This window comes from Marmota monax, unplaced genomic scaffold, assembly GCF_021218885.2.
Source record: "Marmota monax isolate L192 unplaced genomic scaffold, Marmota_monax_Labrador192_F-V1.1 WCK01_AAM20220418_F8-fsc00038, whole genome shotgun sequence".
In the NCBI taxonomy this organism is placed as follows: Eukaryota; Metazoa; Chordata; class Mammalia; order Rodentia; family Sciuridae; genus Marmota; species Marmota monax.
Genome location: NW_026692498.1, coordinates 15,538,745 through 15,554,167, shown reverse-complemented (window position 1 = coordinate 15,554,167; position 15,423 = coordinate 15,538,745). Strand labels below are relative to the sequence as shown.

At 36.1% G+C, this 15,423-nt stretch overlaps 3 protein-coding genes across 4 annotated transcripts; 1 reads left to right on the top strand and 2 right to left on the bottom strand.

The window, feature by feature from the left end:
* Window positions 1–3,158: 3,158 nt before the first annotated feature.
* LOC124093127 (olfactory receptor 5M9) lies at window positions 3,159–4,091 on the bottom strand. The gene has a single exon (XM_046445344.1). It carries the CDS (start codon window positions 4,089–4,091, stop codon window positions 3,159–3,161), a length of 933 nt encoding a protein of 310 aa, XP_046301300.1.
* A 67-nt stretch (window positions 4,092–4,158) lies between these two features.
* Window positions 4,159–5,721, top strand: LOC124092780 (lamina-associated polypeptide 2, isoforms beta/gamma-like). Its single transcript, XM_058579623.1, is given in 1 exon segment — window positions 4,159–5,721. A coding segment is annotated over 1 exon segment (1,038 nt). The 5' UTR covers window positions 4,159–4,255; the 3' UTR covers window positions 5,294–5,721.
* Window positions 5,722–10,345: 4,624 nt separating this feature from the next.
* LOC124092849 (olfactory receptor 5M3) lies at window positions 10,346–13,601 on the bottom strand. Of its 2 annotated transcripts, none has more exons than XM_046444657.1 (2): window positions 13,343–13,601; window positions 10,346–10,950 (listed from the first exon to the last, which is right to left on the bottom strand). In XM_046444657.1, the coding sequence occupies exons 1-2, from the start codon at window positions 13,599–13,601 to the stop codon at window positions 10,346–10,348; spliced, it is 864 nt and encodes a 287-aa protein (XP_046300613.1). The 2 variants fall into 2 exon arrangements, with proteins under 2 accessions (XP_046300613.1, XP_046300614.1); XM_046444658.1 differs by having other exon boundaries at window positions 10,346–10,955; window positions 13,348–13,601.
* Window positions 13,602–15,423: the final 1,822 nt, after the last annotated feature.

Genomic DNA, 15,423 nt, shown 5'->3' with positions numbered 1-15,423 from the left:
AGCTAGAAACTCAGAATCAAGATATTGACAAGACCGTGCTGCTTCTGAAGACTGTAGGGGAGAATCTTTACTTTTCTCCTTTTTTCTGCTAACCACAGGTATTTCTTGGCATATAGCAGCATAATTCCAGTCTCTGCCTCCTTCATCAAGGGCTGTTTCCTCTCTGTGTGCATCCAAACTTCTCTCATAAGGTCATCAGGCACAATTGATAAAGGACAATCAATCTCCACACTTCATAACAAGTAATTATATATCTAATAACCCTCTTTCTGAAAAATGCATTGAGATATTCTCTGAGTCAAAATGTCAACATATATTTTGCAAAGACACAATACAATTCATGATAAGCAATAATAGATTCCCCCCACTTTATAATTAATGTGTGGTACAGAGGAAACAGGTGTGAATTCCTAAGCCCCAGAAAGGAGCTTATAAGTGTCTGGAAAGGAAAGTGAAGACAAATAGCATGGAAGTTAGAACAGGAGGGATTGATGAATAATCACCCAATCTGTCAATCAGAGGCCATGAGAAGTTAGAGGACTCCACAAGTGGCAAGGCAAAAGAGATACAGACTAATCTGCAATTTTCCCTAAGAAATGGTAACATTCAGAGTGGAGGTGCTCTGAAACATGTTTCTGAAAAGTTCTGTAAGAACACTAGAACGGAGGATTAGTGTACCCTAAGTAACTAGTAACTAGTGAACCCCCGAATACTGCAATATACGAAGATTATATAACTTTCTCATGTGACAGTGTGAGTCAAGGTTTTGAGTGAGGTAATTAGACCCCCAATATGAAGTTTTGAAGTCTTGGTCTAGGCCACTTCAGTTTGAGGGAGAGGAGCAGTGTGTACTGGCTTTGTCATTGATAAGGTAATTGTTTTATTTTATTTTATTTTTGGTACTAGGGCTTGAACTCAGGGGCACTCAACCACTAAGCCACATCCCCAGCCCTATTTTGTATTTTATTTAGAGACAGGGTCTCACTGAGTTGCTCAGTGCCTCGCTTTTTGCTGAGGCTGGCTTTGAACTCCTGATCCTCCTGCCTCAGCCTCCCAAGTCACTGGGATTACAGATGTATGCCACCATACCTGGCTTAAGAAGATAATTTTTAGATGTTATAAATAAATTTCTATTCACAACTCAGTGACAAATTTATAGTGACTAATAATAATAATAATAATAATAATAATAATAATAATAATAAAGAACATGGGGCTCAGATGTGGCTATACTTCTAGTTCTTCATTTCTAAAAGAACAAGTGAAATAGTGAAGATTGAGGAATGTCACTATCATGATAATCACCAGAAGTAGGGCTTTTAAATGTCCTGTTATGAAAGCAATCTCTGCACAAATAAGTGTTACTTGGGCAGCTCTAATTTTTTACTTCACCCCAACTCTTTAAAAGCAAATTTGTATAATTTGAAAACAGAAATATTGCAAACATAATTTCTGTACAAATCAGTTCTACTTTTACATCCTGTTCTCACAATCAACATTTTTGAAAGAGCTATACTGATTTTCATTAGATGCATTCTAAGTTGTTGGGGAAATGGCCCATAGCAAATTGGCAGAGATAACAATACTTTCTGCACTTGAATTATGCCACATCACCAGAGGCATTACTGACATTTATGCTACTTACTTCTCAGATTCCTTCTGCACATACAAAAGTGTGCACCCTTTTAATTGTATCAGCAGTTATCTGAGGTTAAACTCAGTCATCAGAAAACATTTCTCCTTCACATTTGACCTTATACTGGTAAGCAGCAAGGATCACCAAAAGTACACAAATATATATATGTGTGTGTGTGTGTGTGTGTGTGTATATATGTATTTTATATATATATATATATATATATATATTACCTAAATATTATATAGGTATATTTAAGTAATATATATATTACCTAAAACAGGAACAGACGGTAAAATAAATAGACAGTGGATGCACCAATATAAGTAAATTAAAGAGTGCATTTTTAAGAATTTTTAACTAGGCCAAAATGTGGCATCATTTTGAAGAGGTACATTTAAATTCACAGCCACTTGAATGGTGGAAAACTCTATCTACTGACAACTGGATTTGAGTTGCTAATTGAGATTCAAAGAATACAATATTAACGAGAAAAAGCTGGAAGCAAATACTTTCAAGTAATATTAACAAACAAAAGCATAATGTAATAATTTCAGTGGCTAAAAGTTAGATTTTAAATATTAGAAAATCCACATTAATTTGCTTTATTTATTTATTTTGGTACCAGGGATTGAACTCAGGGGTATTTAACCACTGAGCCACATCCCCAACCTATTTTGTATTTTATTTAGAGACAGGGTCTCACGGAGTTGCTTACTGCCTATTAGTTGCTAAGACTGGCTTTGAATTTACGATTCTCCTGTTTCAGCCACCCAAGCTGCTAGGATTACAGGCATGTGCACTGCGCCCGGCTCATTTGTCTTTTGATTATGATGAATGGTGAAAATTCTCTTGTACAAGATATTTTACATGCTGACATCTAAAATTCATATTAATGTCTGAACCAAGAAATTAAGGTGGAAAATGTTTCGTGGAAACACAAATAGTTAACTATCAAATATACACACTAAGTCCAAACCTTATGACTATGATAAAACATTATTTGAAAATTCTGAATACAATTTCACTGATAAAAACCTATCCATTATGTATGAAGATCAGCACCATCAAATTTCTATAGTCATGGGAAATAAATGAATTATTACTTTTTCTGCTGGAGACATTAATTTCACATGAAATTTAAGATGAGGAAGTACATATCAAAAATGCCTTAAGAAATAAAGTTCAACTGCAAAAATACTCTTCCAAATTAACATTTATTTTTCTAAAGTCATAAGTAGCTCCAATAACCACAAGAGCATAATTTTACATCTGCTGTGAGTGGTCCTATGACAATTTCAAAATATTGTTGTGTATATATATATATATATATATATATATATATATAAAATAAAACATGGTTAATTATTAGAATGTATGCATGAGGTAAATCATGACTTTGTTGGAATGGATCTTTTAGTGTATGCAAGAGTTTATATTAGATAGTAGTTTTTGAGAAAGAAACTTTATGATTAATCATACATCACAGAACTGACACAGCATTTAAATACCTATTGCAATTTTACTGCCCCAAATTGACCTTGGCAATTGCTTTGTTGACTGCCTCTTTCACATCCTTGTTCCTCAGACTATAGATCATGGGATTCAGCATAGGAATCACTGTGGTATAAAATGCAGCCACCATTTTGCCCTGTTCCACAGACTCCTCAGTTGGTCGCCTGAGGTACATGAATATGAGGGTACCATAAAACATGGAAACAGCAGTCAAATGGGACCCACAGGTGGAAAAGGCCTTCTTCCTCCCATCAGCAGAGTGCATACGCAGCACGGCGACAACAATGAGGGTGTAGGAGATGAGGACCACTGACAGGGAATACGTGAAGTTAATTCCAGCAATAATAATCATTGTAAATTCTTTGATGCGCACTCCTCCACAGGCAATCTTGATGAGTGGAGGATCTGCACAATAGAAGTGGTTGATTTCAAAATTTCCACAGAAGTATAAGCCATATGTCCATAATGTGCATATTAAACTCACAGAGAATCCATAGACATAAGGCACAGAGATGAGCCGAACACACACAATCTTGGACATTTTACTGCCATACAGTAAAGGGTTGCAGATGGCCATGTAGCGATCAAAAGCCATCACTGCCAAGATGTAGACCTCCACGTGGACGAGGGCAATGAAAAAATAGCACTGCACCAAACACCCCACGTAAGAAATAGTCTTGTTCTCTGACAGTAAATTTTCCAGCATCTTGGGGGTAACATTGGAGGAGAACCACACATCCACGAAAGACAAGTGACTCAGGAAAAAGTACATAGGACTCTGAAGCTGTGGACTGATGCTGATCAAAATGATCATGCCAATATTCCCTAGCAGAGTGATCATGTAAACCACAAGGAACACCACAAAAAAGAGTACCTGGAGATCCCGACGTCTGGTCAACCCCACGAGAATAAACTCTGTTACATCGGTGAAATTTGGCATTGCCTTAACAGAGACCCAGTCTGCGCTGCTATGGAGAAATTTATTAAAATGTGAATATAGCCCGGGCGGGAGCCGTAAGGCTCGGAGGCGGCAGCGCGGCCCCCGGCCAGGAGTGAGCGCGGCGGCAGTGAGGCTGCGGGGAAGGGGACTAGTAGATCCCGGAGATGCCGGAGTTCCTGGAAGACCCCTCGGTCCTGACGAAAGACAAGTTGAAGAGTGAACTGGTCGCCAACAATGTGACTCTCCCGGCCGGGGAGCAGCGCAAAGACGTGTACGTGCAGCTCTACCTGCAGCACCTCACTGCACGCAACCGGCCGCCGCACGCCGCGGGCGCCAACAGCAAGGGGCCCCCGGACTTCTCCAGCGACGAGGAGCGCGAGCCCACCCCAGTGCTCAGCTCCGGGCCCTCCACCGCGGGCCGCGGCCGCGCCACCGTCGGCAGGAAAGCAACAAAGAAAACTGATAAGCCCAGACTGGAAGATAAGGATGATCTAGATGTAACAGAGCTCTCTAATGAAGAACTTCTGGATCAGCTTGTGAAATATGGGGTGAATCCTGGTCCTATTGTGGGAACAACCAGGAAGCTGTATGAGAAAAAGCTATTGAAACTGAGAGAACAAGGACCAGAATCAAGATCTTCTACTCCTCTACCAACAATTTCCTCGTCAGCAGAAAATACTAGGCAGAATGGAAGTAATGACTCTGACAGATACAGTGACAATGAAGAAGACTCTAAAATAGAGCTCAAGCTTGAGAAGAGAGAACCACTAAAGGGCAGAGCAAAGACTCCAGTAACACTCAAGCAAAGAAGACTTGAGCACAACCAGGTGGGAGAAAAAACAGAGGAAAGAAGAGTAGAAAGAGATATTCTTAAGGAAATATTCCCCTAAGAAGCATCTACACCAACAGGAATTAGTGCTAGTTGCCGCAGACCAATCAAAGGGGCTGCAGGCCGGCCATTAGAACTTGGTGATTTCAGGATGGAGGAATCTTTCTCATCTAAATATGTTCCTAAGTATGTTCCTTTGGCAGATGTCAAATCAGAAAAGACAAAAAAGGGACGTTCCATTCCCGTATGGATAAAAATTTTGCTGTTTGTTGTTGTGGCAGTTTTTTTGTTTTTGGTTTATCAAGCTATGGAAACCAACCAAGGAAATCCTTTCTCTCGTTTTCTTCATGATGAAAATAGAAAATCCACCTGAATTATATCACTTTGGCACATTCAACTTGGTCTCCTATTTTTAATAACTAGAAAAACATTTGTGTATATTTGTTGACTCAAGAACTAAAAATAATGTGATTTCACTTCAAATTTAATATTCCATGGAAAAGCAAACAAGATATCTGAATGAACTTCATTTAAATGTTTTGGACTTTGGACTAGTGGGAGATCACTTTGTGCCATATGAATAATCTTTTTTAGCTCTGGAACTTTTTGTAGGCTTTATTTTTTTAATGTGGACATCTTATTTCATTTTTGGGAAAATATATTGTTTTGTGTATTTGGAAAACAAGGGCAAAACATGGTAGTATAATGTGAAATTACACATTTAAATACTTTGAATTCTTACAGAAAAGATTAAGAATTATTCTCTGCTGAATAAAATTTTACAGTGGTGGAACATTGAAATTTGGTAAGAGAAAGTAATTTGGTTGTACTTTTGTAACTGAAACAGTTTGACAGTGTTTATGAGGGAAAGTACAGCAATAATCTCTTCTGTAACTTATTGATAGTAATGTTGCTATTGTAGCCCTATCATACTCACTTTTTAAAAGATTTCTAATATCATGAATGTCCTCTTTCAGTAAGACCCATTTAAATACAATTGATTTTTAGCAGGGATCTTTTAGGGTGACATAATACTTGTTTTAGAGAACTAGCTGGCTGTACATATTAGCTAGCTAGAAGGCTAAAATTGGAAATTTATACTTTTTATTTACAACTGAAGATTCTGTCAATCCAATTTACTACCAGAATTTTTTTTTTTTTTTTTTAAGAAAAGTAAGTAAGTGTATGTGTTTTGTTTAAAAGTTAGAAATTTAAATACTGGTGTTGTTCCATTTGGATTATTTGTTGCATTGTCTTCTATTACCAAAAACAAACTTTTGCCAAGTGTCCCCCCCCCACCTATATTTCCAGCTATAGTTTGATTAAAAAGTAAAAAAGTATTTGCTTTTAAACTGCATACAAGTAGTAGTTAAAGTTGTAAACTTTCAGTGCAAAGTGGGCATTATGATTTTGTATACTCTTGAATTATGGTTAGCTTTATCTTTGTGGTTGATTTATTTTAACTTTTTAGCTAAAACTTACCACATGTATAACTTGGTTGCATAAAATTGTAGGTGATGGAAAGAAATTTCAGTAGAATCAGGTAAAACATAAAAACTTTAAACTTAAAAAAAAATGTGAATATACTTCTTTATTCTTAAATGTCTTGAATTACATTTACCTTTATCCTACCTACACAATATAAAATGCAATGCAGATTTTATCACTATATGAAAAATGGATTAGTAACATAATAGGCCCTATAATTTTAAATTTAAGTATCCCTGTAGAGTGTTTTCATGACAGTAGCACATTTATTTTGGAACTTCATAAGTGTGAAAATAGGTAGTTGTGGAATTTGGTTTTAAATGTAGCTGAAGTCATGGGCTTTTCTATGTAAAAAAATATGACCTTAACTAAATTCCCATATTCTCTCATTATCAAAGTTGGATTTGATCCTATTTCTGAATGTTACTACTCTTTTTTTAAAATGTGAAATATGTTAAATATAGCATCAAGGCATTGCAAGAGATAATAGTACTATAATTTTAATCCCTGCCAAGTATATATATTTCTCTTTCTTTACACATAATCACTAGCTGAGTAATAGCGGGATTATTCTTATTAACCTTGGAACTCTTAAAACTACCCAATTTAGTATTTAGTAATTATATGTACTAAGTATTCAGAAACTGCCACACATACATTTTTTAAAAAGTGTCCTGATCTATATACCAGCTTCATAATTCATACAAGAGCACTTCAGATCACACATTAATTATTCCAATAATAATAATAATAACATTCTCTAAGAATTTTCTAAATTTAACTCTTCCAAGTTGATAATATTTGAAAGAATGCCTACCTTTCATGATGGTTCACTAAAACATTTGCATGCAGTTTCCTTTAAAACAAGTTCTATCAACATGTCCATGTTATAAATTAAGAAAGGAGACCTTAGAGTAGGGTATACTATATACACAGTAGACCACTGCTTCTCCCCATTCTTCCAGGTTTTTATTGGGGTCAGATTGCAAGCGACTTCTGTGATAAAACACTTTATTACGTAGATATGTGTTCTTTATCCAAAAATCAAGTAGGTAGATTTTGTTATTGACATGTAAGAAATCTAATTTAAATTTTATAAACTGCAATTTGTTTTCCATGAAGTTGCTTAAATTACTGGATTCATGGCCCCCACTGCCTCAGTATTCCCAAATCCATTCATCTATATTTTAAAAGCATGAGAAAATCAATGGTCTAGTAAAATAATTTGATACCAAGTAAATCTATGAATAAAGACATAGTTTTCTTTTTAAAAAGAGCAGGAAAAAATTATAAGATTTGACTGCATGAATCTGTTTGCAAAAAACATATAAAACCCACAGACCTACCATCAGCCGAAGATAACAGCAAATGGAAATTTCTCAGTATTTATAACATAATCTTGAGCATTAGAAGCATTGGGAATATCTCTCTAAGGTACTGTCTATGTAATTATTAAAGAAATAATGACTAAAATTCTAGAAACATCTCAGAGGTAGAAGTCAATGAGTGTTGATGGGAAGAATATTCTTAAAATAGAAATATGAAAATACTTGATACAGTGACATAATTTTTCTCCCACCACCACATAGGTTCTGTTTTTTTTTTTTTTTTTCATTCACGAATTAGCAGTGATGGATCTCCGTAATATGGGTGTGCATTATGTGAAGTGCTGGATATTTACTTTCCTTCCTCTCATGCACCTGGAGTGAGGAGTTGGTGAAGCCAGAATTAGGAAGATAGGCAAGAGTCAGATCCAGAGGAATGGAGGAATTGAAATCTTAATTCCTACAGAGCCCTTCCTCGACCCAATCAAGATAACCTGCCCCTGCTCCAACCTGTCGGAGGAATTGCCCTCCCCTACAGGGAGTTATAAAGTTGTTAATTAATGTGACCTGGGCTGCTCCATCCTGCCTGTCCCCTATCCATCTGCTTCTCAACTTTTGGCCATCCCACAGAGCATCTCCTGGGCCTAGTGACATATGCAGGAAGGAGAGATATAAAGGGAAGAGATCAAGAGAACAAAGGAAGCCTAAGACATATTTTTAAAAAGGCAGACCTTCTCACTTCTTGGGATACCAGGATACCATCTATGGCCCCCTTCTCCCTCCCTGGAGACGTCTATGTTACCCTTTTTTAAATAAACCCTGCTTTATATGCTTGCCTCAGTGTGCTTCTCTAATGTTCAACTTGTGAGGAAGCAGAACTCCTCACAGGTAACCAATGATATCAATGGGATATCAATAATGCATGCATGCTACATCTCAGGGCCATTCTTAAGTGTCACAATGTAGATAATGGCAGGAGCTGGGAGAAAGAGGGTTTATAGTTGTCATAGGTAAAGAAGTAGATGGATTTGGAATTCAGAAACATCTGGAAATTAGAAACTACTATTTTACAGTGTGATTATGATGATCCCAGATACTACAGGAGAGCTCTTACCCCACCACCTCTTACATAGAAAGCACTTAATAATTCACATTATTTGTACTTTCCTACTTTCATAGAATTAAAAAGTATATTGTCACTTCAATGAGATTGTGGATTATTTTATCTTTAATTTTAAGCATAAAATATGCATATGTAAAATAACTACTAGGCTGGTTATTTTTAGGCCTAGTTGAGATAACTAACAAATTAAAAAATTTTAAAAATCTACATTATTGATCAACTCTAAACTCTATATTGCCCCGATTCAGTCTGGGAAATTATTGACAAAATTGTGCAAAGACAAATTTTTCTTATTCATCCTTCAGTGTTCAAGTACCCAATACTCTTGAGTTTCTTCTCATTTATTATAGATAAAGTGCTTTAAATTAACTTGCTTGGTCAGGGAATTGTGACTCCACAATATCTCAAGAACATGTAGATTTAAAAATAAGACAGTATACATATGTGAATTACATTTCTTCAGTGGTGCATTTTCTTCACAATAATTGCAAGTTATTTTCATTTATTATTTACCAGGTTTAATTAAGTCAGTCTGAAGTGAGTTATAAGAGGGATATCAAGTTCTGTTAATATTAGTTTGATAGGATGTACTGTTGCCAACAAATAGACCATTGTAACTAACTTTCTTCCAGATGAATAAATTTAAGAAAATAACATATCTTTGATACAGATATAAAAAACATCACATGGGAATGTCCATTTAATTGATTTGGTGGATTCTGATGACCATGTGTTGACAACGCACTTAACCCACTAATTCTCCCCACTTTTCAGTCAGACTGAAGACAAAGGCAAGACATGGGCAATGTGCTCTGTCTGATCATTGCAAAGTTAGGGTTGCAACATGAAGGTTACTGGAATCCTTGAAGAGAAGCATGCCAATAAACAAGGGAAACGTAAAAAAATGATTAAGTACAATAATATTGTGATTTTCAAAACAGAAGTCTCTGAGAGACCCATCAACCACAATTAAGGAAGATTAAACATGCAATAATCTCCCAACTGTCATTGAGCATTGCCCTGAATAGAAAACTGGCCTAAATATGCTATTGTTATCCAAAATAAATTAGTTTTTGACAGGGCAAATGAACATTTCCAAAACTCATCAGGAGCTCATTTGAATAAGAAAAACAAAGTGTATGAGATACTGTTAATTATAATTAGATGGTAATTTTAAGTAGTGCACACATAAACTTTTGTACAAGTGATCTTTTCAATTTGTCACTTTATTACTTTTGAACTAATATTGAATGTGCTCATCATCAAGAACAGGTAAATCAACTGAGGTTTTTAACAATTTTCATTGCTTTCTGTTTTCCTTCTTCATCCACAAAAAGTCTTTGGGTGAATATACTAGGAAACTAAACAATAGAAAACAAAATTTAGTAATACTGGGAAACAAAATCAACTCAACATTATTTTAATTCATTAAAGATGCTTTGTTAATCAGTTTGTTCATGGCTTCTTTAACATCCTTGTTCCTGAGACTCTAGATCAAAGGATTCAACATGGGGATCACTGTGGTGTAGAACACGGCCACCATCTTCCCTTGCTCCACGGACTCCTCTGTGGGACGTCTGAGATACATGAAGATCAGAGTACCATAAAATATGACCACAGCCTTCAGATGGGAGCCACAGGTGGAGAAGGCCTTGCGCCTCCCTTCTGCTGAGTGCATTCTTAGAATGGCAATGAGAATAAATAGATAAGAGATGATAACTACAGTCAGGGAGTATGTGAAGTTGATGCCTGCCAGTATGATCATTGTGTATTCTTTCACGAAGGTCCCAGCACAGGCCATTTTGATGAGAGGAGGATCTGCACAGTAGAAGTGGTTGATCTCAATTTTCCCACAGAAGTACAAGCCATATGTCCACAAAGTTGCTGCCAGACTGGTCAGAAAACCATATACATAAGGGAAGGAAATCAGACGGATACAGACGACCCTTGACATTTTGCTGCCATATAGCAGAGGGTTCCCAATCGCCATGTATCTATCAAAGGCCATCACAGCAAGAATAAAGATTTCTACGTGGACCAGGGCAATGAAGAAAAAGCACTGAACTAGACAACCAGCGTAAGAAATAGTTTTTTGTTTTTTTTATTGGTTGTTCAAAACATTACAAAGCTCATGACATATCATCTTCCATACATTTGATTCAAGTGGGTTATGAACTCCCATTTTTTACCCCAAATACAAGTTGCAGAATCACATCGGTTACACATCCACATTTTTACATAATACCATATTAGTGACTGTTGTATTCTGCTACCTTTCCTATCCCCTACTATCCCCCCTCCCCTTCCCTCTCATCTTCCCTCTCTACCCCATCTGCTGTTGTTTAATTCCCTCCCTTGTTTTTTTCCCCTTTCCCCTCACAAACTCTTATATGTAATTTTGTGTAACAATGAGGGTCTCCTTCCATTTCCATAGTTTCCCTTCTCTCTCCCTTTCTCTCCCCCCACTAGTCTCTGTTTAATGTTAATCTTTTCCTCATGCTCTTCTTCCCTGTTCTGATCTTAGTTGCTCTCTTTATATCAAAGAAGATATTTGGCATTGGTTTTTAAGGATTGGCTAACTTCACTTAGCATAATCTGCTCTAATGCCATCCATTTCCCTGCAAAATCCATGATTTTGTCATTTTTTATTGCTGCGTAATACTCCATTGTGTATAAATGCCACAGTTTTTTAATCCATTCGTCTATTGAAGGGCATCTAGGTTGATTCCAAAGTCTAGCTATTGTGAATTGTGCTGCCATGATCATTGATGTGACAGTATCCCTATAGTATGCTCTTTTAAGGTCCTCAGGGAATAGACCGAGAGGGGCGATAGCTGGGTCAAATGGTGGTTCCATTCCCAGCTTTCCTAGGAATCTCCATACTGCTTTCCATATTGGCCGTACCAGTTTGCAGTTCCACCAGCAATGTACAAGTGTACCCTTTTCCCCACATCCTCGCCAGCACTTATTGTTGCTTGACTTCATAATGGCTGCCAATCTTACTGGAGTGAGATGGTATCTTAGGGTGGTTTTGATTTGCATTTCTCTGACTGCTAGAGATGGTGAGCATTTTTTCAAGCTACATATGATAAGCCTCAGGCTAGCATCATTCTAAATGGAGAAAAACTGAAGGCATTCCCGCTAAAATCTGGAACAAGACAGGGATGCTCTCTCTCACCACTTCTATTTAATTTAGTCCTTGAAATACTAGCCAGAGCAATTAGACAGACAAAAGAAATTAAAGGCATAAAAATAGGAAAAGAAGAACTTAAAATATCACTATTTGCGGACGATATGATCCCATACTTAGAAGACCCAAAAGGGTCTACAAAGAAACTACTAGAACTAATAAATGAATTCAGCAAAGTGGCAGGATATAAAATCAACACGCATAAATCAAAGGCATTCCTGTATATCAGTAACAAAACTTCTGAAATGGAAATGAGGAAAACCACCCCATTCACAATATCCTCAAAAAAAATAAAATATTTGGGAATCAACCTAACAAAAGAGGTGAAAGATTTATACAATGAAAACTACAGAACCCTAAAGAGAGAGATAGAAGATCTTAGAAGATGGAAAAATGTACCCTGTTCATGGATAGGCAGAACCAACATCATCAAAATGGCGATATTACCCAAAGTTCTCTACAGGTTCAACGCACTGCCAATCAAAATCCCAATGGCATTTCTGGTAGAAATAGATAAAGCTATCATGAAATTCATATGGAAAAACAAAAGACCCAGAATAGCAAAAGCAATTCTAAGCAGGAAGTGTGAATCGGGAGGTATAGGGATACCAGATTTCAAACTGTACTACAGAGCAATAGTAACAAAAACAGCATGGTACTGGTACCAAAACAGGCAGGTGGACCAATGGTACAGAATAGAGGACACAGAGACCAATCCACAAAACTACAACTTTCTTATATTTGATAAAGGCGCTAAAAGCATGCAATGGAGAAAGGATAGCATCTTCAACAAATGGTGCTGGGAAAACTGGAAATCCATATGCAACAAAATGAAGCTGAACCCCTTTCTCTCACCATGCACAAAAGTTAATTCAAAATGGATCAAGGAGCTAGATATCAGATCAGAGACTCTGCACCTGATAGAAGAAAAAGTTGGCTCCGATCTACACATTGTGGGGTCGGGCTCCAAATTCCTTAATAGGACGCCCATAGCACAAAAGTTAATAACTAGAATCAACAAATGGGACTTACTCAAACTAAAAAGTTTTTTCTCAGCAAGGGAAACAATAAGAGAGGTAAATAGGGAACCTACATCCTGGGAACAAATTTTTACTCCTCACACTTCAGATAGAGCCCTAATATCCAGAATATACAAAGAACTCAAAAAATTAAACAACAAGATAACAAACAACCCTATCAACAAATGGGCCAAGGACCTGAACAGACATTTCTCAGAGGAGGACATACAATCTATCAATAAGTACATGAAAAAATGCTCACCATCTCTAGTTTTTGTTTTTGATAACAAGTTTTCTAACATCTTAGGGGTGACGTTGGAAGAAAACCACACATCCACAAATGATAAATGGCTGAGAAAAAAATACATGGGGCTGCTAAGCTGTGGACTGATCTTAGTTAATATAATCATTCCGATATTACCCAACACCGTGATAATATAGACTATGAGAAAAATGAAAAAGAAGAGAACTTGCCATTCCTGGCGGTTGGTTAATCCCAACAAAATAAATTCTGTCACATCGGTGAAATTCAGCATTTTGTCAATGAGCTACAAATCTCTGTAAAATGAAATAAATTAAAGAGATGTGTTAATGTAAATAAGTGCTTTCAAAGACAAGAATATATTGTTACAGGTTTATAATGTTGGCAGCAATTGGAAGAATGATTGACAGTTTTGGGGGGATCCAGAAGCATTTTAGGAAGGGTTATTGGATAATTTGGAAATTGATTCCCAAAGACATAATGTATAATGTAAATGTCTTCTAGAAATGTTTTACAAGTTATATTCATATGGAATCAACAGTAATTTGAATAAACATAGTAAACATTATTGAGGAAAAATCTATATATTTACAAAATATTGTATTGGCAAAGCTATATGTACTCTCCAATATCTTAAGAAATACAGAAGCTACCTAGTAGAACTAAATTGTGAGGAGTCCTGTAAGGAAGAAATCTGCTACATTTTTCATATTTTACTTATAATTTACGTGCATTCAGGTTTATGTATATTATTTTTAAATTTAACACATATATATGAGGTGAGAGATTCCATTTACTTCAGTGAACATTCACAGTCTATAAAACACAAAGTCCAAATCTATTTAATAAGAACCTGACAAAGCTTCTCAGCAGAACAATGGATGTGTTGGAAATTGGAATCTGGATGGTGTCCTACCTTCTGGTTGTTAAATATCATGTCTATAGTAAATAAATCCCAAAGTTCTTTTCTTAAATTGCAGGATTATACATTGCTCTATCATAATCTGATGGACCATATCCAAAATTATCACTGTTTAGCTACTATCAAGGAAAGACAGAATGCATGAAAACTGGCAGCAAATCTTGTTGTCATGAAAATAAGTGACTCCTACCTACAATAATAATCCCCAACTTTTCACTAACTCTAGCTAGAACAAAAATTTGGCCCCATATAGAGGGGAAAGATACCAGCCAAAAGAAGTAAAATGACTCTCTATGACCCCATTTTGTCCAGCAAATTAAAGAAAATGCAAGGTATGAACTAGTGAATAAATATTTAATAAAAGTTAAATATACATAAAGGTTCTCAATTTTAGAAAAAAACTACCTTAGAATATAGTTATGTATAGGCTGAAAAATCTAGTACAAAGTTGTGCAAACTGTTTTTAAAATTTCTGGATTCATCCCTGAGGAGATATTAGAAGCACATGAGCAAATCATACATGCTGTCTGATACAACAGATCATAATTGCTGCATTTTGGGGGCTGAGTTTCTGTATTTTGTATAATTTTTAGAGATTAGCACTAGAGGAATTATTATCTGGAGAGTCTGATATAATTATGTGGCACCAAAGATGATTCAACATAAACCTGGATGATGATGAACCAGGTTATGGATAACAAAAGGAAAATCACAGAAAATCTGGATGTTAGCTCTGACCCAGGGAATGTGAGATTTGCAAAGTACTAGAGGGTTTAGGACTTCAAAAACACTTATGGGATTCCCCCACAAGCTAAGGCACAAATGTATTCATAACCTCCCCTCTTTGATCACTCTATTCCAAACCAAATTGCCCATAAATGTGGAGTTTTTGATCAGGTCATGTATAAAGCAAATCTATGTATTCCAGTTAAATATTTCTGTTTCTGTTGTCAGACTTGATTGATTATATAATTCAAGTGTTACGTTATGAACGTGGGCATGTTTTATTCTTCTTTAGCTTTGCATCAGGTTTATCTGTTCCTCAATATGATGACAATGATATTGAGGAATTATGATAGTCATAATCATGATGCACATTTTTGTGGATTCATAAATATAAAAATTAATATTAACAATTAACATATAATAAACATTCAAGGAATAGTTATTAAAT